The following is a 26600-nucleotide window of genomic DNA, read 5'->3' as shown; positions in this document are numbered from 1 at the left end:
AAAGTTTCCTGGTCTCACTTCTCTATCCAACCTGTGCTCCTGGCTCAACTTTCCCTCTTGATAAAATAGATAATCATTAGACCTATATTCTGCCAAGGAGTGCCTTTAATCTTTGCTTTCGCTATTCTTGGGCTCTTCCTCTAGTCATCACCTGGTACATTTTGCTGTTGCACTCATTCCTGTCATTTAGCCTTCTTTTGGTACCTAGTCCGCATGCAGTGATAATTATTTTCCTTCAACAGTTTCCTCCTGACCACCTTCTTCCTTTCTTTCCCTGGTACCTTTATTTCTCTTCAAGTTTTATTAGGCTCTTGTTGTTCCCATCTTCTTTTGTTCTCATTTCTGGAAGTCCTTCTGATCATTCTTCATTAAACCATGTTTTACTCTACTCAGTCACCGGTCTGGCTCATTCACTATATCCACTTCTATTTTCATGCTGAAATACTGTTCCTGCAAACACTTTCACCACTACAGATTTTTCTGTCCCCTTCAGTACTTGTACATTTGTAGCCAAATATGTCCACTCTTCCACCAATATTTAAAAAGCTTCTTTACAGAGTCTGCATGCCTTCTAACCACCACATCACTTCACAGTGTCCAAAGCAACAGCTGACTGCTTGTTAATCATTATAATTCCGCGAGGTGGAAATTTGTGTTTGTAATAAACCCAACAATCTCTGTAGCTGCCAGGAAGAGAGGAAGAGTGGGAAGAATGCATGGATATTTTTGTAAATCAGACTTAGAATCCTCTAACCCACAGTGCCTTACAATGTTGATTTATTTAATCGTCCGTACATAGCAGACTATAATATGTACAAACTCATACCAGGGGAGAAAATGAAGGCTGGACAGTTGTTATGTCCGATAGACAAATTAAAAAGTAAAGGCATCTCTATTCCCAGAAGTTTTTTTTAAAAAAAGAAATTGCACATTGGTCTTCAGTACACACAGTTGTGTTAAAATGATGAGCCTTTCTGATATTTGAAACTTACATTAGAACCTCCAGTTTCCAAAATTAAGACAATCCTCGTGTTTGTTGAAATTAATCATGCTGAAACTAAGCTGTCTTCCTACAGGTTCATGTCTCATTGCCCTTAAATACTGCTCTGTCCAAACAGCCCAGAGACAGGCTGACATCTCTTCAGTAGAGACATTAATAGTTGTCTCTCTCCCACACTGTGAAGCTCGTGATTTTCATGAAATGCGTAGGGAATTCATGCATTTGGGCTCTTACTTCTGTGTCAATGTTGGTTGGAATTAAACAACCAGCTCAGAAGTTGTTGCAGATGGGCAAGCCTTAGCAAAATTCCCTTAGGAAATCTCACTAAAATCAAAACCCCTCTAAAGCTCCTGTCAAGATTTGGAAGAGCTTGAAAATTATGACAAAGTGCATCCTATGGGCTTACGTACCAGAGATCAGATTTAGAGAAGTTAATGTTTGAGGTAAAAATAAATCAATGAACTAGGCAGACTCACTGATGTGTTGGGGCTTGGCAGTAGTATAATTATGAGCTGTTTTTTTCTGTGAGGCAATTCAGCTCCTGCTGATATTGTTCACTTGTGCTTTTTGATTTTTAGCACTTTGCAAGTGAAAACCTGATCCTGATGGACACAGAAGAGATACCTCCCTCCCATTCTTTCTCCAAAGTTTTTTTTAAAAAGGATATTTACAAGCATTAGTATCCTGGCTGTGAAAAAAACTTGTCTAAAAGAGGTGCAGGGCACTGAAATGAACCCTTCAGCTGCCTGCTCCTCCCTCCGTCCCCTCTATGTTGATTTCTTGAAAACATTCCAACACTATTATGTGTAGCTTTCAGCACCTGCTGTGCGAAACTGTGGCTTTCAAAGGAAGCAAAAGCAGCGGTTGTTTTCTAAAATGTTTTTGTGGTAAAGGACACTAGGTCAGCTGGTTAAACAAAGAGAACTCCTCCGATTTTCACACTGAAACAGCAGAGAATAAAAGCGTGGGCTGTGCCTCCTTCAGCACAGGCAGGAAGCCGAGGCAGAACATCTCCCAGCCCGAGACTTTTTTGCCCACAAATAACGCGAATATTCATTCAATAGTCTAGCAAACGCCAATCTTTCCCGTAACCTTTGAAGAGCACAACTTTTTTTTTTTTTTTTTTTTGTTGTCCCCCTTCCCTATGACCTTTCGCTGGTGCTTTGGGCTGTGGGTGGGGTAGCCCCCTTCGTGCCCCGTCTCTCGGCGGACAGCCCGGCGGCAGCTCCCCTCAGCCCCGGAAAAACCTTTTCCCGCCCTTTTCCTGAGGCGGCCGGTTTGAGGCCTCAGGCCGCGCGCGGCGCAGCACCGCCCCGGCGGCGCCGGATTGGGCGAGGGGCGGTGCGTCAGCGGGAGACCCCGCCCCTCCTGCCCCTCCGGCTTGCCCGCCTTGCACTGCGCATGCGTGGGCTGAAGGGAGGGGTGGGGGGAGTGGGTGCTATGGCAACGCGGCGCGGTCGCGCTTGGCGGTGGCGGCCGTGAGGGGAGAAGCGGGACCGGGAGTGAGACCGAGAGTGAGGAGCGGGACAGGGACCGAGACCGGGATCGAGACCGAGAGTGAGGAACGGGACCGGGATCGAGATTGAGACCGAGATTGAGGAGCGGGACCGGGAGTGAGGAGTGAGGACCGGGAGTGGGACCAGGAGTGAGGAGCGAGGACCGGGAACGGGACCGGGAGTGAGGAGCAGGACCAGGAATGGGAGCAGGACCGGGAGTGAGGACCGGGAACGGGACCGGGAGTGAGGACCGGGAACCGGACCGGGAGTGAGGACCGGGAACAGGACCGGGAGTGAGGAGCAGGACCAGGAATGGGAGCAGGACCGGGAGTGAGGACCGGGAACCGGACCGGGAGTGAGGAGCAGGACCAGGACTGGGAGCAGGACCGGGAGTGAGGACCGGGAACGGGACCGGGAGTGAGGATCAGGACCAGGAATGGGAGCAGGACCGGGAACGGGACCGGGAGTGAGGACTGGGAACGGGACCGAGGACCGGGAACGGGACCGGGACCGGGAGTGAGGAGCAGGACCGTGAGTGGGACTGGGAGTGAGGACCGGGAGCGAGGAGCAGGACCGGGAGCGGGACCTGCCGCGGGCAGAGCGGGGTCTCCGGTGAGCTGCGCTTAAACCTTGTGCTTTTATTTCTGCAGCGCCGCGTTCCTGTGCGACCGGTGCCCCCCCACCCGACGGGGAGAGGGGGTGAAGGCTGTGGAGAACTCGTTGCCTTTTCACGCAGGGGACCCCCCCTCCTCATCTTCCGTTCTTCTGCCCGGGCAAAAGGAGGCTGTGGGTGCCGTGGGCACGGGGAGGGGAGGTCCTGCCGGTGCTCCCACGGGTGTCCTGCGGGCAGGGCTGGGGGCGGTGAGCCTGGGGCAGCCTGGCAGCGCTGCCCTGCGGCTCCGCGACTGCCTTTTGCAGGTCGCTGACACCCAGTTGCGGTTCAGGCTCTTTGCTCTTCTAGTCTTCTGTTAGTGTAAATCTCAAGGACTTTGCTGAAAAGCTTAGAGTCCTGGAATCTGGCAGTTAGCAGATGGCTTCACAGGTGATTGCAAAGAGGTGCTTTTAGGTAGGACACACCTCAACCTATTTTTGCAAGGGACTAACTTTAATTATTTTTTGCTTTTTCCCCTTTAAAGTTTAAGGGGGAATGATACTAGTGCTCTGCGCAGTACGTAACCCACTGTGTGACTGTGTGTTGAAGGGTCCATCTTCAAGGCTTGGTGTGGAGTCCTGCTGCTCAGCAAAAAGACTTAGCCATGGTAATACCAGTTTGATTCTTCTGAAGGGTATTAATACTGCTTGTTAAGGAAATGGAGTTATTATCCAAAAGGTTCCCTCCCGAGGTTGCAGGACATAAACTGACCTGCCCAAATTCACTCTGTGTGCAAGTATGCACGTGATTCTGATTTTTAGCTTTTGTTGTCCTTGGCTGTAGGCTGTAAAATTTTGCACAAATCATTTAAAGGCTCAAATCTTATTGTGGGTCAATGAAAATGCTGCACAAACTTGGACTTCCCAGTACTTTTAAGGAGTGTTCAGATGTCACGCTGAGCTGTAGTTTAAAAACTCACAAGAGAGCATGGCGGCAAGTCTGATTTGTGCAAGTCCTGCCTCTATACGCTGAAAAAGAATTGCGCTCTGTTCAGCATCATGCATCCTTTGGTTGCCTGAGAAATCCATGAGAAATCCTGGGGTTGCCAGCTGCTGCGCCAAGCGTTGGCTCTGGCGCTGCTGTATGTGCACATACACGCACAAGGAGTTTCTTCTGACGGCGTTCGTGATGCTGTGCTGGAGCTTGTTGGCTTCCCACGCTTTGGGAACCCCCTTTCTAGGTTGTGTTCCAATGTGTGAGCTGACCACAGACTACGGTTTGCTGCTGCCACGTTTCATGAGAGACAGGAAACAAGACAACGCATTTGCTGACAATGACTGAGAACATTTAAAGCCTGGAGGCCAGAGATATCCACTGCAGAGGGACAGCAGGAGCAGCAAGGCTGCTCTAGACAAAAGGCATTCCCTGGTTCTCACTGCAGACTTAGACAACAGTTTGCCCTTACCTGTCAGCAACTTCTTTACTTTGAAAGATCAGCTACAGGCCGATTTCTCACCAGGGACTTAATTGTACTCACAAAATCTGCCAGAGACCCTGCTGGGAATGCGTAAAGAGGGAGTGTGATTCAGGTGGCTGGCTGAAAAATCTGACACAAGCATCCACTCTGTGAAGTGTGCACATTCCAGCACATGAAGTATTCAGCAAATCCTATCCAATTAAGGTCTGTAAAAACGGCTTGTCACCTTCTCTAATATATGTCTGAATTCAAGTAGTTTGCAGTCTGCGTGACTGCAGGTTTAGGAAATAATCTGCCATCAGCTGCAGCTTGCACTCTGTATTTTCTGTCTTTTTGCCTTCTGTGGATAGTGGTTCTGTGTGTTTTATGTAGAATCTTGACTTTACCTGTACATATTCCTTCACATTGTGGTCCCAGCTGATTCTGAAGGTTGTACCCCTGACTCTGTTCTCATACCACTGAGCACAGATGTTTATCTCTTTTGCACTTAACAGTACTGAGCTGTAAAGGGACTCTTTAGCACTGATACCGTGAAAAATATACTATGTATAATGCTTTCCCCTAGTTTATGCCCAACGGATAGATACAGGTGGCCTTTCTGGCTGTATCTGTGCTAATTCTTCCTAATTAAGTGCTTGGATCTGTTTAATTACTGTGTGCAAAATAACAGAAATAGATGGCAGATGCATGAAGTGACTCGGTGTGTCGGAAAGTGTTCTTGGCATCGGACCAGAGATCAAACACTTTCAGTCATTCACGATGTGTAAATGCTCCTGTTCAGCCTTTTCTCTGGGACTAGCTGTTGCTCCATCCCCAGCGTTCCTGGGACACTGCCCACCTTCTGGCTCCGTGTTGCAATCGCCATTTTCCTGCCTCCACTGCAGCAATGAGAGATCCCCCCGGGTCCCTGACCCTGTTTCTGTTGCTCAATACCTGGAGGCAGCGTCTTCCATGCAGACGCGCTCTGGGCTTGTTGCGAGGAGTGGCCAGGATGGGTGAGAAAACAATCCAGGGTGTGAATCAGACTCCGGCAAATCCCTCGCAGAGGCAAGAGGCTGAGTGTTCAGGCACCAGAGCTAATCAGCTGGAGTTAACAGGAGTATTTCTTCAGACTGGTCTAGCACTTGGGTGAGTCTTGGCAACACCTCCTTCCTACACACAGAATGGCAGAGCTGCTGTTTAGCTTTGTGTTCCTGCTAGTGGTAGAAGAGCAGCTGTACGGCAGAGCCTTGAAAAGGCCACAGCTGTAGAAGGGAGACCTGCTTTTCTGGTTCATGATCCAGAGCCACAAGCAGGCCCACAGAAGTGGACGGGCACAAAAATATAGGCTGAGTTTACTTCAGAATTGTATTGAAATGCATTAATTAAAAAGTCGATTGAAAAGAAAGTATGATTTCCATTGTGCACAAACCTTTTTTAGCCAGAGAGAAGCACAGAGGAACGCTAATTAGCATCTGTCTGATGGCTTCAGAGATTCTTACAGCCTACAGAGCAAGTATGGATTTGGTGAAAGTGTGCTAATGCTTGTGAGTCCATCTATAAAAACACCACAAAGTACAGGAGTCTGTGGTGAGGGGTCTGAGCTAATACTGTGAGCCAGATGCAATGAAACAGCTGTTCCGGGATGTCTTGGGATCCTCTACCCAGAAGCAAGACAACAAAGACTGAGAACTAACTGAATGTTTTTGTGGTCATTTTCTCTCTGCAGGCAGTTAAGAGTCGCAAACCCAAAGGTGGCAAAGGAAAAATCTCCAAAAAGAAAGCAAAGAAGGTGGTGAAGGAAGTGGATATCCTCAGCCCAGCTGCCATGCTCAATGCTTACTACATCTGTCACAATGCCCCTGCCTTCCTAGAGTTCCGGGGCTTTCCCTGGCCGGGCTCCACCAAAAAGAAAGGGAAGAAAAGAAAGTAACTGGGTGGCTGGAAAGCAAAGGACTCGGTGGAAACCAAGCTCCCCAGTGAAGAACACACTTTTTTGTGGATTAAACTCATACTGACCTCTCCAGTGGTTAGCTCAAATATTTTGCCATAACCGCTGTTGTGTTCGTACAAAGACGCTCTTATTATAGCTCGAGCACAGAGTGACAAATGGTAAGTGACACTGTGTCATTGTAAGTTCAGCTGTGGCCCTTCACCCTCCAGTTCTGTGTGGAATAAAGCATTGTGCCTCAGCAGTCTGAAGGGTTTGTAGTGGGGTTTGCTCTACCCATACAGCTGCCGTTTTGTTTTACGGATGGGACGTGCTCCCCAGTAGCGCCGGTGTACCTCCAGCTGGTTTAAGCAGTGCTGGTGGAACCTTGAGCGTAGAAAGTAGATACCATGGTAAAACTGACAGTGTTAAGTATGATTTCTATAACATCAGCTCATCTGTGAGTCACCCAGTGCTCCCTCGGTGGGTCAACAAATCAGTGTGTCTGTGTGATTCACCTTGTTCTAAAGGAAATGGCTGCGTTTGGTCAGATAAGCAGTACCCGAAGCTCCAGCGAATTACCACCAGCTCTCCTTCGGCTGTAGTTAAAATCTGGAGATCTACCTTAGGTGTTGTCAGCGATGCTTTTACACACCGTTAGAGGTGATGATGATGAACCCCCAGGTCACCCGTACAGCCATTGCTCTTAGTCCAAACATCCTGGCTTGAGACCACAAGCTTTGTTACGGTTCAGAGTTGTTTCGCGCCGTTTTCTTCACGTGTTTAACGTAGCCCTTGGTAAATTGTGAAGCAGCGTGTCAAGCGAAGCTGTGCGACTCTTCCAGATTCTTACACCAACTGGAAGGATGAAGTAGAGTGACTGGGCGGGGTGAGGATGTGTCCTGAACTGATGCGTGCTGTGGAGAGATGGGAAGGAATACAAAAGGGCTGGAATCTTGGAGAAACAGTTGGGAAAAGAGAATTTACACTGGGATAGAGCTCCCATAAGGGAGGATGCCCCAGTTCTCCAGGATACCTGAGGGACTGGGAGCAGGCAAGCCTGCTCTCTACGCCAAGTGGCACTGTGACATGCACAGGAAGTATCACATCAGAATTTCAGTTGGTTTCTCAGGGCTGAACAGCTGCGGTGTCGATCTGGCAGAGCAGCCAGCTGGCTCTCAAGGCCATTTCTGATTGACTTAACCGCAGGAGGAGGAGCAGCACCTTTCCAGCTTCCAGGTAACTTTGTGTTTCAGATAACGGAACAGTCAATTATAATGTGATCAACCCAAACCGATAAAGGCCTGTAAAGCCGCCTGCTGTTTCTCCAGCTTGAAATGTTTCCTCTATGCAGAGGTCTTGACCAGGTAAAATCAGAGTTTTGTGGCACTGCTTGTAGGCCAGCTACTGTCATTATGTAGGCTATTGCACCACTATTCTGCTGAATTTGATTCAACTATATGTCAAGAAAATTGTGGTGGGTATCCCGTTTCCTTGCTAATTAGTCTGCAGTTGGCATGTTCTGCTGAATCAGAGATGTGTTTTGCAGTACCAGGTTGTTCAACGTTGTGCATCAATGTGTCTTCGTCGGGATTTACTCATGTTGTTGCTTCCTCGTCACCCACCAGGAAGACTCTGGTCACAGCATATACTTGCAATTATTTCCTCCAAGTATCAGCATTCTAAAACAGGAGGTCTTTTGTAACCTCTGGATTTAGCATCACAAACTAAACATTTGAAAAAAAAATTTTTTTTTTTTACAAAAGAATGATTCCCTTTTTGTATGATCTATTTACTACGCAGAGCTTTAAGGGACAGATGTTTCCGAGCACTGAGGTAGGAACTGCTTAACATCATGGGGCAGCCCCCCGCCCCATCACTCTCAGTTTGGGTCCCAGAGTCCGTTTGCAGGAGAAGTTGAAGAGCAGTAGGATCTCTCACCCAGATGAAGAACACAGTTTAACAGCAAATGCACGCAGAGCAGGTGTTTGGGGAAGTAGCTTCCTTCTGGGCAACTCATTCTCCAGCTACGTGTCGCAGCATCGTGCGCAGTTTCCTCTGAAGTGGCTGTTGGCTGACCAGCACGGGACAGCACGCCACGCAAGACAGACAATAGGTCTGGTCTGATCTGACAGTTCCAAGTAAGTGAAGTCATTTTTACATGTGTGATAGACCGGAGCTACAATGATTTAAAGATTTCAAAGCAAAGTATTAGTATGCAAAAGTTACTGGAACAAATAATGAAAAATCGTAATATGTTTTCTCTTTGGAAAAAAAAAAAAAAAAAATCCAATTTCTGCACGCTGCAGTTGAGTGCCCCAGATGGTGACCAACAAAGTGCAAAGGACAAAGACTCTGCTTTCTAATATATCTGAAAAGTTGCCATTCATTTCTCTGACAACAGATGAGAAAACCCTTCCAACTATCCCAAACTGAAAAATGAAACTTTCTTTTTTTTTTTCCTTTTTCCCTTTTCTCTCTTTCATGCCTTGATCCATCTCAATTTTGCATGTAATTCAGGCTCCCTGGTGGTTAATAAAGACCAACTGACATCTCTAGAGAAAAGTTTGGACTTCAAATGGCTCAATTCTTTTTGAATGTGTTGCTTAAGAGTGCTGCAGGCTGTGCTGCTTTCTGAGGGAGAGTCTTTGGCTCAAATGGACGTGACTTTACAGGGAGTCTCCGCTGCTGCGGGGTGACATTTGCAGATATTTCTGGTTTATCACAACCTGCAAGAATTTGATTCTGTGACGGGCTTTTCTGCCTGCTGGGATGCAGAATTTATAAGCTGAGTTTATGACGAATAAAGCCTGATCTGCTAAATCCGCAAAGGATCTTTTGAAGGGAAACTGCAAGCTGGAGAGGCCCTTTGCTTTCTGGACAGAGCACAAGGGAACTTTGTGACGTTATGTGCGTCACGGCTTGCAGGGAGTTACATTTTTCTAGTGTTAGGGCTTCCTTCATTTTGCTGTTACCGAGCGGCCGCGCACAGCGTGCCGCTTTGGGTAGGCGAGGTCAATGTTTCCTGGTGGAAGCTGTATACCAAAGCCCTGGCTGTCCATGTGCATGTTTGTGGGTGGGGCACGGTGGTGGGAAGAGCCCCAGGACTGTTACGTGATGTGACTGATGGCTATAAATATATATAAAAAGTATTAAAGAAAGATATTATTCACCACATTTGGCATTACAATATTTCAAGCTGTATGTGAGCAGCTTCCCTTTACTCTTTTCGGTCAGTGTTTCTGTATTGCCTGGTATCTCCTACGTTATTTTCGTGTTAAGAAAAGCACCGTGGATCTTTACGATACATAAGAAAGGCTTGAGAAGTGGCATGTATCCTTTTGATTCATTTCTCATTTTAAGAAATGCCCTTGCTATTGTTTCCCAACTTCAGGGGAAGATAGCTGAGGACTCTTTTGCTCATAAATAGTGTCTCCACAATGAAGAGGTTACTGTGCTGTATTTTTAAAGAAAACCTTTCATTCAGGAGGTCTATTAGATGTTTGCACTAAATAGTGTCAGCGGAAATAAATAAAGTTTTCAGTAAGTTAACTCTTACCTCATTTGCTCATTTTTCACTGTCTTGGTTCCCCACTGATGCTTCAGACATCTTCCAGGAACAACGAGAGTCCAATTTGACTGTCTTTTTTATAAACCTCTCTCTTTAAAGCTTTATTTTTAAGAAACGCATAAGTCTGTTGGGTTTTTTGGGGGTTTGGGGGGTGTTGTTGTTGTTGGGTTTTGGTTTTTTTTTTTTCTCCTCTCTTTTGCTAGTAATTGTCATACAAAAGGCCAGAAGGAACAAAAGATTAGAACTTAGAAAAATGGTTGTTCTGTGGCACTTGCTGTGTAGGTACCATGACACCTGCAAGTATTAATGTCTTCCATTTCAGATATTGAGATGGTTATTGATAATTATCCAATTACTGATCGTTTTCTGGAGGTATTCAGTGAATTCAGGAGTCCTGCTTCTTGCAGATGCTTTTGATGCCCTTAGAGGAAGCTTACAGGGCCTTCCCATTCTGACAGCCTCAGCCCATAGGTTAGTCATAAAAGAATCCTGGGGAGAAAAAACCTTTTTCCTTGACTTTTTTTTTGGTTTAGACTGCACATAATTTTGTTAAAGGTAAGAAATATTTAGTACATTTAAAATCAAATAGAGTCCTTTAAGTCTTCAGTGTTCCTTCTAGGTTATTGCTATATGACTTCAGAGGAAAACCAAAGGGATTTCTTTTATTTACTGTTAAGGTCTGATATATTCACGACTAAGCTAAAGTAAACTGGGCGTGAAATCTTTTTTATGCAAAAGGCTGGCTTAGTATCAGCATTTCTCCCAATTGCCTTCTAGCTGTAATTGGCACTAAAAGAGAAATGTTTAAGAAAAACGAGGAAAATATTTAATGCAACACATGGTTGCAACAGCTTTCTTGGAATGGTTGTGATTATATGCCAGGAAGGGAGCTATTTGCTCTTTGGTGGAAATTCTTGAACCAAACGCTTTAAAAGTTCACCTGCAATTACTGCTGAAAGTTAAGACTATTTTTAATAACTGAAATTGCAAATAATAGGCCAAGTGCTCCTACAATCTGCAAGGAAGCCCTTTTTAAATGTTAGCAGGTAGATCTGAGTATGCAGTTTGTATGAAGAAAGCAAAAATGCTTAATGCTGTTTAGTGCAAGTTGAAGATGACATTTAATTTCAGAAAATCATTTTCTCTCTCAGGGTGATTCACGTAGGTCATACATCTCTTGGTGGGTACTTTTTCCACGTCATCTAATAGGAAGTGCCTGTTGGGTGAAGTACAAAGATAACCAGCCCCGGAGAAGAGTTCTCCACGCATACTGAAATGTTAAACCAGAAGCTACAAAACTGATGTCTGAATTCAAGTTGCATTGGTTAAGCAATTAATTACAATAATTATTGCAGCTGTGTTTTTCTTGAGTTTTCTCAGTGGCAATATGGTCAACGTACTTGAAAGAGACTTTAAACATGGGTCATCTCACCTTGCTTTGCATATGTATAGCATAGCTACTTCTGCCTGAGCTAGTCATGCTTGGATCTCCTTACAGATAAAAAGGAGATGTGAAACAGGCATGAGGTGTGACCACTTCTGGATCAAAAGGTCTGATGTTTCTTTGTCACATTTATGGCAAACCACTCGTTCCTTAAAGTATTTTGTTCCTGGAAAAAATAATTTACTATCTACGCCTTTTTTGACTTTTCTTGGTCTGAAAAAAATGTTTGTAGAACAAATCTGTCCCCAAATCCTCACCTGATCTGGTGGAAGTACTACCATAGTACATGCTGTAGCACTTTGCATGTTGAATACAACTACTTGGATTTCTCATTGCATAGCAGGAATGATCTGGCTCCCTTCTTGTTTATACAAGACATTGTCTGTGATAGCTTCTATGGGTTTCTTTTCATGGCAGTTCAAAATGTCATGTAGGCTGACTGACCTTCTTGAAACCACAATATGTTTATATCTGGAGAGAATTTCTGTTCTGTGACATTTGCTTTTGATGATGCTGGGAATTTCCCATCCTTGAGTTAACGTATCCTTCACTGGAGATGGGTGTGGAGGAACAAGTGGGAATGCTTTGCAAGGGTAAGATGTTTTTTGTTTTTTTTTTTTTTTCATCAGGGAAGAGGAGGGGCCTCTTGAGGATATCTATTTCATGCCTGTAGAGTTTGATGGGGTTGTAAGCAGATTTTATCAGGCCCCTAAAATAGCAGAAGTGAAGGCTGGATCATAAGTGATGTAGACGAATGATGTCATGTTCCCAGTTTTCTTAATCTGACCTTTCTATGGAAAGTGAATTATCTTGCAACAGCAGTTCCTTCATAAGCTTCATAAGTAGCATTATGGTTGGTTTAAAGCTTCTGACATAACTTGCAATCTGCTTACTGGCAACAATCCGATGCTTGAAGAAATGAAGAAAATTCCAACCCTTATGAAATCACTGCTTCTTCTAATACTATTGATAGTAGTGCCTCTTCTAGTGATCTCAATTTTGCAATCTCACCTTGTGCTTCAGTTCTTCAAGGTAAATAATGTTTTATTTATCATTTAAAGCTGGAGCTCCGAGACCTAGTGAAACAGGCATTGTGCTGGGGTATATCGGAGCTTTCTAAGCACGAGGCTCTTTGTTCAGTAATAACCACTGAGCTTGCCGTGGTGTCCAACTCACCTCAAGTGATATGGCCTGAAGTGGTGTCCCTGAAAGCAAGAGTCCTTCTTCTGTCACCTGTTGTTTTGACTCCTGAGATACTTTATTCAGGAAGCCTGGCACTTTCTGAAAATAGATCTAATATTTTCAGCATACCTGATAATTATAGCTTGCCCTTTGAGAACTGTCCAAGGAGTAGCTGTTTTCTTAGAAACGTACATGCTTTTACTGATCCCTCATCCTTTTCCATTGTTTCATGCATGCGGCTTGCATAATTTCTGTTGCCATCACCAGCAAGCAGATAGCAGAATAGGAAACATTTCAAGCTCTTACATTGGCAGTCGATACTTCACTTTTCTTGCCTAGAACCACAGTTAGGGTCTGTCGCAACGTTTTGGCAGGTCTTAAAAGTTCTTCACAACCTGGCATTGCGAGCGTACTTGGAAGAGGAGATCAAAGTAGTTTTAATAGTTTGAGATTTCAGACTGGCGACCTCCTGGGGGTGTCTCTGGCGAGCTTCACAGTGTCTCCTGAAATGTCTCAGGATCCTTCAGCTCTCGGGTACCTCCAGGACTGTTCCCATGCCTCCACGTGGCAGAGCTGTGCTAGTCCTGAGCTTACCAGTAGTCATAACCCAGAGTTTGTCACTGTCTTTACAATGATCTTTCATGAAGTGAGGATTGTTATGACTCCTTTCTCTTAAAATTTCTTCCTTTCAGCTCTTCGGGGTAAGAAAGTGCACTACTTTTGGCCTGTCATTCCTATGTTACATTTTTCTAAACCTGTTATTCTTGTTGCTTTCCTCCGTGCTTCATACTGCTACTGCTTCATCAGCATAAGGTGACAATTAACACCTCTGATGTGCAGTTTTTCTTTTCACATGTTGCTACATGAGAGTCATAAAACTGAGACTCCTGGGATTAATCTCCCCTAAATCTAAATGTCTGCATCAGTGCCTGGGCTAGTTGTCTAGATTCATACAGCAAGAGCAGTTCAGGATGTGATTCCTCTGATTAATTGTATGCAGAGGCTTAAAGCAGCCCCAGGTGTCTCGCTTAGGTACAGGAACATCAAGTGAGATCTCTCCCACTCTCTGTGATATACAAGATTTTACTGAAAAAGCAAATTCAAATTTAGTGGAGATACAGAAATGTAAGTTTTTCATGAAGTGATCAGTCTGGGGACATGGCTTGTGGGTCCTAAGGAATTTGAGCTGAAGGCCATAAAAAGGGGTATCGGAAAACTTGAAAACTTCTGTGACTCCAGTGTCTTGGATGATGAGGGTAAAATTGTGTGGGATGTTCTCCCTGTCTAATCTTCTGTTAAAAGAAAACCACCCGGCACTGCATCTTTTGGGCATCCCTGTTCAGAGAACAAAAATACCTCCTGACTTCAGCACGGTGGTGTCTTAGACGTGGAGGAGTGGAGCACAGCTAGACAGTTCCTTGGAGAGGAAGCACAGTCGTCTTGAGCTTATCACTCCCGCACAGTTGTAAACTCAGCCCTGCTCACTCTTGCTAATAATAGCCAAGTGTAATTGTGTTCAGACTGCTAGCCCAGGCAGGGGGAAATCGCCTTGCCCGTTACGCAGTTTAAGCGAAACTGCCTTAAGTAATGAAGAAAAGCAAATCATAAATTTCCAAGTCAGTGTAATCAGTCTTCAGTGACTGCTTGGGGAATTTATTTCCCTAAGAAAAGCAGATTGGACCTGAAGAAGTATTGCACAATGTCCAGATTCACAGCCCTGTACAAAAGGCATTGCAGCAGCATGTTATTTGGAAGCACTGCGTGCTACAGTAGGCGTTAGGAAGGCGGTGGCTGGTCTAAGGTGTCACCCTGGGGCTGTGCTCCCAAGCTCCCGGGAGCAGTGCTGGCCACAGCCCCCCTTGCCAGCTCTGTCCCACCATCGAGGACTGGGATTAGCAGCAGCTGCAGCAGCAGCGCAGTGCTGGTACAGGACAAGCCTCAGCATGGAAATTAGATACTTGGGTCAGGCTACCCCCGTCCTAAGAACCGATTAAAAAAAAAAAAAAAACCAAAAAACCAAAATCTTCACCAGTGTGTTTGAAAATAAGCTTCAGGCAAAATGCCGGGCATGAGAGAGGAAAGCCTTCCTGCCAACAAGTTCCCAGCTCGTTTCTTCCTTTTTTTAAGAGTCTCATCTTTGTTTCCCCACTAACTGTTTTTGCTGTGAAATCTACTGTAGTTTGGTGCTTAGCTGCAAGGAGCATTGCACTGGGCACTGAACAGCTATACATAATAGCCTAAGTGGGCTCTTAGGTGCCATTCTCTCTCTGTAGTTGTTACTGTTGCTGCTGTTTCACAGAGACAGAGAATGGCACTCATCCAGCACTGCCCTCTTTTATTTCTAAATACTCTGAGTACTGGCAGAATAGAAACAATTAATCACTAGTTATGAGAAGCAGTGAAGTGGCCAGCTGCTGCAGGGCAAGCCCAAAATCCAGACTGCTTGTAGTTACTGCTTGCTGCAGAAGGGGAACCGTAAGTAAAGCTGCTGTCCCCAAGATACATCAGGTGTCACTTGTGTTGCTGTACCTTCAGACCTCATTTTGTTGTATAATCATACAATTGTCTCAGCCCCAGTCTTGGGTATCTTGTAGATCTTCACACCATGCAGCCTTTCTCCCTGCTGATGAGAGAACTGAGGTCTCTGGAGCCAGTAGCTGGAACCCTCCCTGTTCCTCAGGCAAACATTTTGAGGCTTGAGGCTGCCTCGGAGCACTGCTGGTCCAGGTGAGTACCCAAAACAGAAGTTCAAAAATAGGAAGCAGACTCCTAAAATAACTTATTACGCTTATTACTGTCCAAGAAAACAAATCTTGAAATTACCTGGTGACTGCCTCATTGCTTTCTATACCAGGGTTTTTCACTGGTGCAATTATGAGTGTGAGCGGGCTCTGAGTGGTGATGCCAAAGAATTCTAAAAAAGGGTAAGCTCTGCAGTTAGTTACAGCATCATAACCCAGAAGGGCCATACTGGAAACTCTGAGCTTGAGATGGCTCTCATGTCAGTGAACCTGAAATCGAGGGAAAAGCTCTGGATGTGTCTTTTTCATGGAGGTACTGGAAATCTGGGCAAGATACTGAATATGTTAAATAATAAGCCTGGAGAACTGGAATTCTATGGGAAAGTGGTTCCTTCTCTCTCTAATACCCAGTAAGGTTAATCACATATTATCTTCAGCCTCTTCACTCTGTTCCATGTTGCTCTATAACACTGGACAACTTTAGATGCTTGTCATATTCTGTGTAGAAAACTGGCAAGATCAGTGTACGCAAAACTTGACCAAACTGTGTTTGAACAGGAGTGAAAATAAGCTGAAAATATCTGAGAAGGAAATACTCCACAAAACCAAAGAACTAGGTGTAAGGATCTAAATTTAAGAGAACGGATATTCCAGTGAAAGACCGGGAATCTGTACTTGCAGAGCCCTGACAGGCTCTGGGGAATGCTGCAGGAATCCACAATCCTACCAGCAGCAGCTCTCCAGAATGATCACACCTGTGTGGATTTTGGCAACTACACAAACTAGAACAGAGCTTTTCATCACAGGAATCCTCCCAAAACTCAGACTCAGCTTTGGTCTAATCTGGCTCCGGAGAAGCTGTGGCAGCCAAAGCCCAATCAAGGCTACTTATAACACTCACTGCACTATCAACATTCTCCCTAGAGTAATGAAAACCAGCCAGGCTCTTTATGAGCTGCACAAATCTGGTTTATTGCACCTTACTGAACAATCACTGTTGCAAAGACTCACATTAGAGGAGAGCAATGGATCTAATTTTTTTTAATCCGAAAAAGAGGGAGAGAAGAAAAAGGCCAAGCAGCTGTGTCTATATTCTTCCCCCTTCAGTCTGCACCAGCGATGTTTAAAAATGCTCAGTTCTGTTAAACCATCAGGGTGTTTTGTTTACAGCACAGTGGGTGAATCAGTTAGTTTTCTCTTCTGTGGGCTTAAGATAAGAATAAAAACTCCCTATGACAGAAAAAAGACTGATCTGCTTTTTCTCCCCTGATGATACAAGATGCCAAAGAGGCTGGGATACCACCTCTTCCATCGCTCGCGAGCACAGGCAGCCAAGAAGTGCCAACAGGCAGCAGATGTTTTAACTCTGAGGCAGCTAGGACATTTTGTGGCAAGCAGACCCTGAAGAGAACTGCTGCCAGGAACGTGTCTTCTGCTGCATGACCACGTGCAGCTCCTTCATCTCCAGCATGCCAGAGATCAGCCTTCACATATAAACCCAGGTAGGTAACAGATTCTTGTTTATTGTAATGTCTGTTGTCATAAAATAAGCAAGAGTTAATGTATTCAGGAAGTCCTAAAGCTACACTTGTGTCTCCAAAACATTTTTTGGAGACATCTCCCTGCTGCCCGCATTGGCATAGCTGAGAGGAGCAAGGGGTTGGATTGACCTGGCCTATGAGACGTGCTAAATACCCCAGCAAATGCATGTGCCTCATCCCCTTATGAAAATGTAGTCTCTGTTTGTGGTCCCTAAAAGTCAATAGGACTTTTTCACACTTGCAAACCTGGCTGTAATGCAGCCACACTCCCACGGAAGAAGTCTTCACTGGAGCTAGGGCTTTTCACCTAGGGCTCTTATTTGTGCATGAACGCTATCGTGGCACCTGAAAACACACAAAATCTGTGACCCAAGGCTGGTGGCACTTTCAGGCCAGACCTGTCTGAGGCTGCTGCCCACAGCTCAAAAGCCACTTACATTCCTGGTAATGACCCACCCATGCTACAGAGCAGGGCCAGTTAATTGACCCAGGCACTCCCATTCCCTTTATGCTTTCCTGTGCATCTTTTCCTAGGCAGTCCTTCCTTGTTACTCATCTGTTTTCTTGTTTTGTCCCAGAAGTCACCAACCAAAGACACGGTGATCTGCTAATCCAGCCCGTACATAGTCGCTGGACCTCTCTCCCACAGCCTCGCAGCACCAGAGCTGACACATCCAGCTGGTAACTTGATAACATTGTCCTCACTTTATCCCTTCCACATTTTCTCTTCCCAGACAGATCATGTGGACGGGTCTCTCTGGGCCTGCCCCATCACCAAAGCTCCCTTTCTCCACTGTGCATTGTTCCTCCCCCTTCTTTCCCTGAATGCTGGATATGAGATGTCCTAACCAGCCCGTGCCATTTCCATGGGTGTGCAAGCCCTTCGGCTGGCCAAAGGTACATTTGTATTCGCAATTAGTCTTCCCCCAACCCTTTTCACCTAGGATTATAGGTCTATGACACACCACAGACTGGATCTCCATGAGAACCTGGGGAGACACCTGCTAGTGCTCAGTTTTTCAAAGAGAAAGAGTTGGTTGGTTCATACTGGGAAATGTTGCCTCTCTGAGGGACCTTTCTGGTACATACCAAATGAATGTCCGTGCTGTTCCCTGCTGAGAGGCTTTGGTCTTGTGCGCCCTCTTCTCTTCACATAACTAAGAGCACTTTGAGGGGGGGGTGGAAAAAAACCGAGCACATGTGCCAGCCACAGCCCCAGCACACTCAACAATCACTGACTCATAAATATGCACTTTCACAAGCCCATAGTTTGATCTGCCCGTTCCAAACCAATTAGCAACATGTGGCCTTGAAAATATGCACCTCGATGGGACCCCGAGACGTCATGTCATCCATGTCATGTCATCCATCGCTCTCCCTGAGGCAGGAGCAACTCTACCTTCAGCATTCCTGAGTGGTATTTTGTTTAACCTGTTCTTAAAACCTCCAGTGGAGGCGACTCTAGTCTCCCAAAGCTCTTCCACTATTATCATATCCTACCATTATGACATTGGCCTGGTGGCTTATTTAAATCTCTGCTCCTGTGATGTACCAGGAAGCGGCCTTCCTCCTGGGGAGATTCTGGGTCACCATGGGCTATAGCAGGCCGGCCGGGTGGCACGGTCCCAGGTCTCGGTGCTTGTGGCGCTGCTCCAGAAGCGCTGCTTAGCACAAGGGAATTCCACTGCTGTTAGTCTGCATCAGCTGCCTCCACACGTCTGCCTGCGTTGGCAAAGCACTCTCCTGTCTTCAAGGAGCCCAAGCCCCAGCCAAAACACCTTCATGGCTCTGCAGCAAAAGTTACATTCGTCTCAGAAACTGGCATAAGTCATCGTTTGGCCTGGATCCACATTTCATACCTCTGGGTGGCCAATGACAGAAATCCAAAGCAGCCAAACCTCAGGGTGATTGAGTCTACAGGCTAAGATGACATTCACGCGAAAAGCAGAGGTGATATTTTCCCCACAATGTGCCGTGAGGGTGTGCATGTGGTAGCAAAGATCCCCCCAAAAATGCAGGGCCGCTGCGGAAGCAACAACTGGAGTGTGACTCTGCAGTGGACAGTCAACCCTGAGCTGACCTGACGCGCATGCCAATTGCCTCGGGTGGCTCTGCAGACGAGGCACGCCAGTTAGAGTTCGTTTTCCACAACGTGCTTTCCATATTCTTGCATCTGCAGATGGGTGTAGTATGGTCATCGCCTCCTACCCAGAGAAGTCATCTACTATTGCTTTATTCTATTTGTAAATAGAAAAAATTGGTGGCTCTGCTTCATTCCACCTATCAGACGAAGATTTTTCTGTATTTTCTGTATTTGCCTGACTATCAGTAAATTTGCAGAGTGCTGTGAGCTGGCAGGCACGTAGGACACGTGCCCTTTTATGGGGACTGGTACTACATGCTTCAAGGGGACTTGTAAAATCCCAGTAGTGGATATTAGTATAATGACAAAAATTTTATCATTTTTTGTACAATGACATACCCATGGAAGAGGTTTCTACCAGGCACAGATGGTAGGCTGATGTCCTGAAACAAAACAAATTACACACTTTATGCCAACAAAAATAAAATTATGATTGCTCTAATATAAAAGTCTACTGAATTTTTTGATCCGCCAGTTCTTTAGCACAGGGTGCACAATAAACACATAAGATCCTTAATGAAGGAGTATTACTGAAAATATTTTGCTTTCCAGGCTGCTCTTAACCAGCTTCTGTTAACTCTTAGTACCTATTATCATTGTATTTTCCGTGTCATTCTTTAGGTGTGGGGAAATTTGACAGCTTCAGTGCATCAGATGTCAAGCCTCGTTTTAAGACTCCCTTCTATAAAACACAGATTTATACCCATTTTTATTATTTCCCCTAATCTCCTTTTCCCTCCGTGTTTTATATCCTCCTCCCTTACATTTCAGGCTCCTGCTGAAACTCCAGCCTGCCTGGGCACAGTGACAACCTTCAAACATTAACACCTTCCCCCAGAACAAGGCTGCGATCCTAATAGATGCCTCTGAACCCTAACGCGACAGTACAAGAAATCATTAGCTTCCATATACCGGGGAGGGTAATTAGTGGGGCTAAAGCTGAGTTCAGTTCCTCGATACCCACTGGGCAGCAGCAGAAAGGGGAGGCTTTGTGGAGTATGTTTGTGTTCAGGGCAGCAAGCTAACAGTCTGACCACCGCTTTCTGAGGGGCAGAAGGGGACACCCGTCCCCTCGGCGCCAGGCCAAGCCGCGTTTCGGAGGAGCTCCAGCGCGGGAGCCACAGCTGCTTCAAGCCGGCAGCCCTCGCCAGGAGCGGGCAAAGATTTACAGCTACAGATGGCCTCTTGCATGCCTCTCGATGTGTTATTTTGATATCTTAAAAAAAAAAAAAAAACAAAAAAACAAAAATAGATTAGCTCAGCAATATGGTTTCTCCTACCCCAAAACCACCAGGGCGGTATGCGGGGGTGTGAAAGGGGAAAAAGCAGAGCCCAGCAGCGGGCTTGGGTGGTTTATAAACCAGATTTTTTTTTTTTTTCCTCACAGAAAACCACGATGGGGACCGCCGCCCGCCGGGCTGAGGCGCCAGGTCCAGCGCGGGTTCCCCACAGCCCTCCCGCTCGCCGCCCCAACTCCATGAAGGGTTGGGGGGGGGGGAGCGACCTCCCCAAGATGGCGCCGGCACCCCCCCCCCTACACCCCCAAATCTTGGGGAGTGTGTGTGTGGGGGGAGGCGCCGCACGACCTCCCCAACATGGCGCCGGCGAGCGCCCCCCCCCCGCCACCTCCTCCCTCGCCCCCTCCGGCCGCCCCGACCTCCCGTACATGGCGCCGCGGCCCTCGCCCTCCTCATCATGGCGGCGGCGCTGGGCTATGACGCCATACGTCCTCCTCCTCCTCCTCCTCCTCCTCCCCCCCCGCTTCTCTCCCTTCTCCCCCCCGGCCTCCTCCCGCCGCCGCCGCCGCCGCCGGTCTCCGCCTCTCCCGCTCGCCATTGCGGCGGCTCAGGGCGAGCCGCGCCGCGTCCCCCCCTGCTCGGCTCCCCTCCCCGGCCGCCGCCCGGCAGAGGCTCCACGGCGCAGGCCCGCCGCAGCGCAGCCGCTCTGAGGTGAGTGTCCTACCGCGCAATCTCCCAGCTCCTCCAGCCCCGGCGCAGCCGCAGCAACGCGGGGGCCCCCGCCGGCCGCCCAGGCACCCCCGGCTCCAGGCGCCCGCGCCTCCCCTCAGCGCCGCCGCGGGGCCGCCTAGGCCGCGCTAGGCCCCGCCGGTGGAGGAGCGGAGCGGGCGGGCGACGGGGGGGGGGGGGGGGGGGTGGGGGGGGTGTTGAACCGCGGCCCGGTGGCGGGGTGGCGGCCGCGGGGCGCCGGGGGCCTCTCCCGGCCGCGGCCCGGGGGTGGTGGTGGTTGGGGGGGGGGGGGGGGGGTAGAACGGAGCGGCCCCCCCTCCCCGCGGTGTCCCCGCGGCGGGAGGGAGGGAGGGAAGCGGAGGGCGGGGGCGGGCCGGCGCCGGGCCCACGCGTCTGGCCGAGCCGGGGGGTGCGGGCGGCGGGAGCAGGTTGCTCCGGCCCCGCTCCGGGGAGGGAAGTTGGGTCGCGGCTGCAGCCATTTGCGGGGCTTTTCTTCTCCTGCCTTGTTATTTTCTTTCCTCCCCTCCGCCTTTTTTTTTTTTTTTTTTTTTTTTTGTCTCCCCCCCCCCCCCCCCCCCCCCTTATTTATTTATTTTTTTCTCCTTTTTATTTTTCTGACTGCAAATGGATGCCTTGTGGCAGCGTCCCGGGCCGGCGCTGCCCTTTTGTATACGAGTTGGGGAGCAGGGCTGCTGCTGCTGGAAGGCAGCGGGTTTAAACGCTGTTAATCACGCAAGCAGATTTTATTTTCCCACCATCACCACCTTTAATATGCCCAAAAGGGGGTATAAGTCGTGTCTCTTTGTTCTTGGGTTATACAACATCTGGCTCAGGAGGGACCTGGTTCATGACTGAGGTGCTCAGGACCTTGTTAGTGTAAATAATAATTACAGGGCAGAAGTAAGTATTTGGCTCGAAAGTCTTCATAGGTGTGAGATTACTAAGTCTGAGCTTTCTTGCAGCTACAGATAATTTTCGTAGTGTGGGGAGATGTTTTCTGTGCACCTCTTCAAGATTTGGATCTCTGCTTTTATTTTTTTCTCCTCCACTGGAACCTTCTTCGTTACTTCTAGAATTCAGGATTTTTATCTTGTCAAGGGCATCGTTGTTCTGGTTTCTGTCTCTAATGCATTAACCTTAGCTGCTGTCCAGGCACGGTTTTAGACCCTTTTCCCGTGTCCTGGACGCAGAGAGAGTATTTTCAGTGTTGTGGTGGCTGTGTGCAGTAGTTATTTTTCAGAGTTTCGTTTGTGACATCATGGCAACTTGTGTTCATCCTTACTTTAGCAGTAGCGTTACCTTGTCTTCTGGTTCATCAGCATCACAGTTGCTCGTTTTTAAAACCTGTTGTATTGAACTTTTAATGCCCTAATGTTGGGGAAATAGATGAGAGAGAAATTGGTTTGGGGTTGTTTTTTTTTTTTTTATATATTTAGACTTTCATGCCTATAGTAACACTGGGAGCAATATGTTTTTTTCACTGAGGGTGAAAGAGGAACTATTTGACAATGGTAACTTCAGAAAGGTCAGGATTATATTAACTGTTTTTCAGAGTTTTAGTCTTGTCCATCATGGATAAGTATTATAGTGTAGTGTTAAATTACATGAGTATATGACATTATTTAATTATCTACATGTGTTTTTATGGAGTGTCGCTGCTGTGTTTTATTGTATTTTGTTGCATCGCAGTTGTTTTTCAGAAGCCTCATGTCATTTATATACAGGCTTTACGACAAACAAGGCTCATGTGCACAGGCCATAAATACAGCAAACCAGGGAACTCTCTGCCTCGTCCAGTACATGTTTTGTGCAGTTCTTACAATTTCACGTACCGCACTAGCATCTGCGCTCTACAAAGTGTGTGGCCTGATGTATGTTCACGTTATATAGGTGGAATGAAGCACAGGTCTTGTAAAGCGTCGTTCGTTGGCAGCCTGGATAGAGCTGGTGTTCGCGTGTGTGTAGGCAATATGGTTTTTGGCATGGAGCAGTGAAAGCACTGCCTTTCTGTTGAATCAGAATCTTTCTGTGGACCCCATTAACTCGTGGCGTTTCGATGTGTACCTGCTGTGCTGCACGGATGCTCCTTTGGAGGTAACTTGGCCTGGCTGTGCTCTGTGTAACGAGCGTGTAGGTTATCCTGACACAAATTTATGTTGTGGTTGTGGACTGTGTCATCCCAGCTGTGCTGCCCAGTGTGTCAGAACAGCAAATACCCTGACCCCAGAAGTAAATAAGCCATCCTGGCAAAAAGCAGCTCTACCAGCGAGAGTCCTTAGTGTGTGCTGTGTCGGTTGGAGGTTGCCCTTCTCTATAGCTCCGTTGGGAAAACGCGCGGCATAAATGTGCTTGTGGAGGATTAAGCTATGGTGAGCGAGGGCCACTTTGCTTCTGGATGAAGGTTGGCCACGCAGGGGTTTTACGTGCTGTAATATTGCGCTTTGATTAATTGTCTCAGCTTTCCTGGACAAAAGCCCCATGACTGGTTGGCTGCACAGATGTCAACTTTCAGACAGCAGGTATTTTGGCATGAGGCCTACTTCAAGTGTTGGAATTTCGTATTTTTTCTCTCAGTCAGGAGCCTGAATCATCTTTTTCTTAGACTTAAACCAGCCAGTTTCACTTCTGGCAAGCTCCAGCCGGGAAGATTTCAGCCTCGTGTGTGAAAATAAAGAACCACAAATGACTGCGGGAGTCCAGGTTGGGAGCACTGGGGCTGCCTTTATTGTAAATCTTGCTTCTAGGCTACATCATGTCAAACTTCTGCTGCCATGTTCATGTATATGCTCTGGGAATATTTCCATTACTGCTTCCACCTGCTCTTCATTTACCAGCTGAGGGAGATTTGCCTGCAGCTTCTTGGCCTCTTGACGGCTTTGGGAATTACTACTTTTTTGCCTTTCCTTCCTCTGATCTGGAAAGTATCCTCTAGGAAGGAAGCAGAGTACCGTGACTCTGCTGTGCCCCTGCGTCCCTTTTACCAAAAACCCATAATGCAGACTTTTATACCTAAGAACATTGCATGCTGTCGGTAGAAACCAGCTCGTGTTGATTTTCAGTGCAAGAGGTACTGTAAAATTTAGCCTTGGACTTTATCTTTCTTACGCTGCTTCTGAAGTAGAGCCATAGGAAAAAAATATAGTTAAGATTGTTTGTATTACTGATTATCCAGTGCTTGAGTTAATTAATAAAATAATTTAAAAATACACCCCCTGGTCTTTTTAAATAACTTAATGCTGCATGGTGGGGATCTTACTTTTGCCATGTGGTAGTTACTGTAGTAGAAAGATGGAAAATTGGGCTGAGGTGATGCTTGAAGCAGATACTTCTGACTCATGCAGCTCTCCTCTAATGAACTTCGTTAGCTCTTTGATACATAGCCATTTGTTAAGCATGCTTGTCTAAAATTAGGACTGGCTACAGCCCATTGTAAATCAAAATTCAGGATAAAAGTTTCCACTTATTCCAGTTTAGTTTTCACACCAGATTTGGAGCCCTGTTGCTGGTTATTGTGCTCTTCTGGATCTTCAGCCAGGCTGGTCCTGCTGAAAGTCTCACAAACCACCGAAGACCCTCCCTGTGTGAAGGAGACAAGTGGCACCTCGTCTCTAGGTGCTGGGTCAGTGTTTTTCTATGTTTAAAGATAATCCATCCTCTTACAGTTTTGAATGCAATTGTTTGCTAGAGGATCAGTTTAATAGTTTCTCTCATTGCCACTGTTGAATGCAGATACGCGCTCTTGCCCCAGTCTGTTTGTCACTTGCTTTAGTGAGTGAATTTGTGCGTCAGCTGTTGTGAATCTCTTCATCAGCTTGTTTTGCATGTGAACCTAAACCAGGTGAATACATCCTAGCAAACCCCCTGTTTTTCAGGTATTACAAACCATAAAATGCTGAACTTTACTAGCACCTTTTCTTTTCTTCCACTGGAAACTTAAGGCTTCTACCAGAAACTCTTGCTGCTTTCCAAAGTAAAGGCTGTACTGTTAGCGGTGGAATGTGGAGAAAGGTTTGAAGGTCCAGTTGTGCAGGCTGCCAGAGCTTTGTACTGTGGGTGGCAGGAAACTCTCACCTGTCCAGGCTAAACCTGAACCATCCAGGCACCATCCTGCTTTGGGGAGAATTCAGGTCTATTCTGTATCTACTGTAGCAATTGCAACGAGGCTCGGTAGTTGCTGTGTTTTGCTGATTCTGGCCCTGTTGGCTTTTGCTTTGTCCCAAAAACTGCTGGGGTTGAACCAGTTGGCAGTCAGGCCCATTGGGAAGGTTGGCTGGAGTCGTTTGTCCCCGTGCAATGGCACCGCTCGCTAGGAAACCTCAGAGCCCATTATCCTTTTGGGAATAGTACAGTTGATAACTAGGAGCAGACCTTGTGTTCTTGCCAGGAGCATTAGGAAGAGGGGAATTGGAAGAAGACGGCCAAGCAGTCAAGGCTGTATGCTCGCTTTGCTTTGGAGAATGCCTGGAGCGTTTAGTCTTATGGGAGGGACTTCTGTCGAAGGCTGATCTGGTTTTGTTGTGGATGAGTCGCCTGCCAAACTCCAAGGAGTCCCTTTTATTGACAGATAGAAAATGGGGAGGTGGAGGCTATATTTGTTGGAGCACGTAGGAGAGCGATAGGCATCCTGATGCGCATTGACATTTTGATGTCAATGAAATACCATGGGCTTCTTGTTTTTTTTTTTTTTGTTTTTTTTTTTTTTTTTTTCCTCCTGTGAGAAAGACATAGCTGTACAGAGACTCTTAGGATGCTTATGATGGAAGGTATATGCCATCCAAGCATTGGCTTTTTAGGATTGAGAAGCCCAGTGTCTCCTTTTCTTCCTGTATTTCATCCTTTCTTAGAGACAATACTGCTTTCCGTGGGTAACGAAGCCAGTTTTTGCACTGGAGGATGAAAGCAGGTGTTTCCTCAGTACGGAGCATGGTGAGGTGCGTTCTGCTCTTGGTGCTGGGCTCTGAGCCTTGGCTTCCTTGCTCACATTCTTTTTGTTGGGTGTTGATTACTTTCTGCCTCCGTGAGGCTGTGTGTAAGGCAGATGTGGGAATTATTTTATCTGTTTGCTCTGTGTGCTGTCTGTATTGCCTATAAATAATAAATGGTTTGCTCTGATGCTGCAGACGGATAGCAACTTGGAGGTTAACTCAGCTTTTTCAGTACTGTTACAAAATTCATCTGGCTTCAAATACACAAGCAGAAAAACATAAAAGCATACTTTGATTTGTAGAGCATGCTTCTTGCTTGTAACCAGTGTGACCAAGAAATGCAATCCAAAAGAAACTGAGTCCCTCCCACTGCTGATTACATAACCAGCTAATTAAAGTAATCAAATGGGGATGACTTCGAGGCTTGGAAAGCTTCCCCGTAGTCTGGGTCAAAAATACTTGTGAGACCCTCACCCCCAAAGTCTCCACGCTAAATTTTACCTTGCAACATCCTCTCTAGAGGAATGGTGGATAAACATTCTTCTCCCCATAAGTTTATTGTTGGAGTCAGCCATTGGAGTCTCCTGCTGCTGCTTCTGTGGCCGCTTTCTT

At 46.7% G+C, this 26600-nt stretch overlaps 2 protein-coding genes across 3 annotated transcripts in view; both read left to right on the top strand.

Moving 5' to 3' along the window:
* Positions 1–2696: 2696 nt before the first annotated feature.
* SMKR1 (small lysine rich protein 1) lies at positions 2697–18958 on the top strand. The gene is made up of 4 exons (XM_042791876.1): positions 2697–2739; positions 2894–3108; positions 6274–6656; positions 15266–18958. Exons 1-3 carry the CDS (start codon positions 2697–2699, stop codon positions 6475–6477), a joined length of 462 nt encoding a protein of 153 aa, XP_042647810.1. The 3' UTR covers positions 6478–6656; positions 15266–18958.
* Positions 18959–20792: 1834 nt separating this feature from the next.
* The window catches only part of NRF1 (nuclear respiratory factor 1), a 71242-nt gene continuing 65434 nt past the window's right edge, over positions 20793–26600 (top strand). For both annotated transcript variants that reach the window (XM_042792171.1, XM_042792169.1), the window contains exon 1: positions 20793–21045. The gene's annotated coding sequence lies outside the window, so the exon portion shown is untranslated. The remainder of the gene's footprint in view (positions 21046–26600) is intronic.

Source organism: Tyto alba, unplaced genomic scaffold (genome assembly GCF_018691265.1).
Source record: "Tyto alba isolate M040663 unplaced genomic scaffold, T.alba_DEE_v4.0 Super-Scaffold_2, whole genome shotgun sequence".
NCBI lineage: Eukaryota > Metazoa > Chordata > Aves > Strigiformes > Tytonidae > Tyto > Tyto alba.
Note: the sequence above shows the minus strand (reverse complement) of the source record. Positions and strands in the feature narration are given on the sequence as shown.

Excerpts from the sequence above, each read along its gene's own strand:
- SMKR1 (XM_042791876.1), top strand. The coding sequence starts at position 2,697 with ATGGGAGCAGGACCGGGAGTGAGGACCGGGAACGGGACCGGGA. Across the intron at positions 2,740-2,893 it reads GACCGGGAACGGGACCGGGA|GACCGGGAACGGGACCGGGA; the intron begins GTGAGGACCGGG and ends ACCGGGAGTGAG. Across the intron at positions 3,109-6,273 it reads CGGGCAGAGCGGGGTCTCCG|GCAGTTAAGAGTCGCAAACC; the intron begins GTGAGCTGCGCT and ends TTCTCTCTGCAG.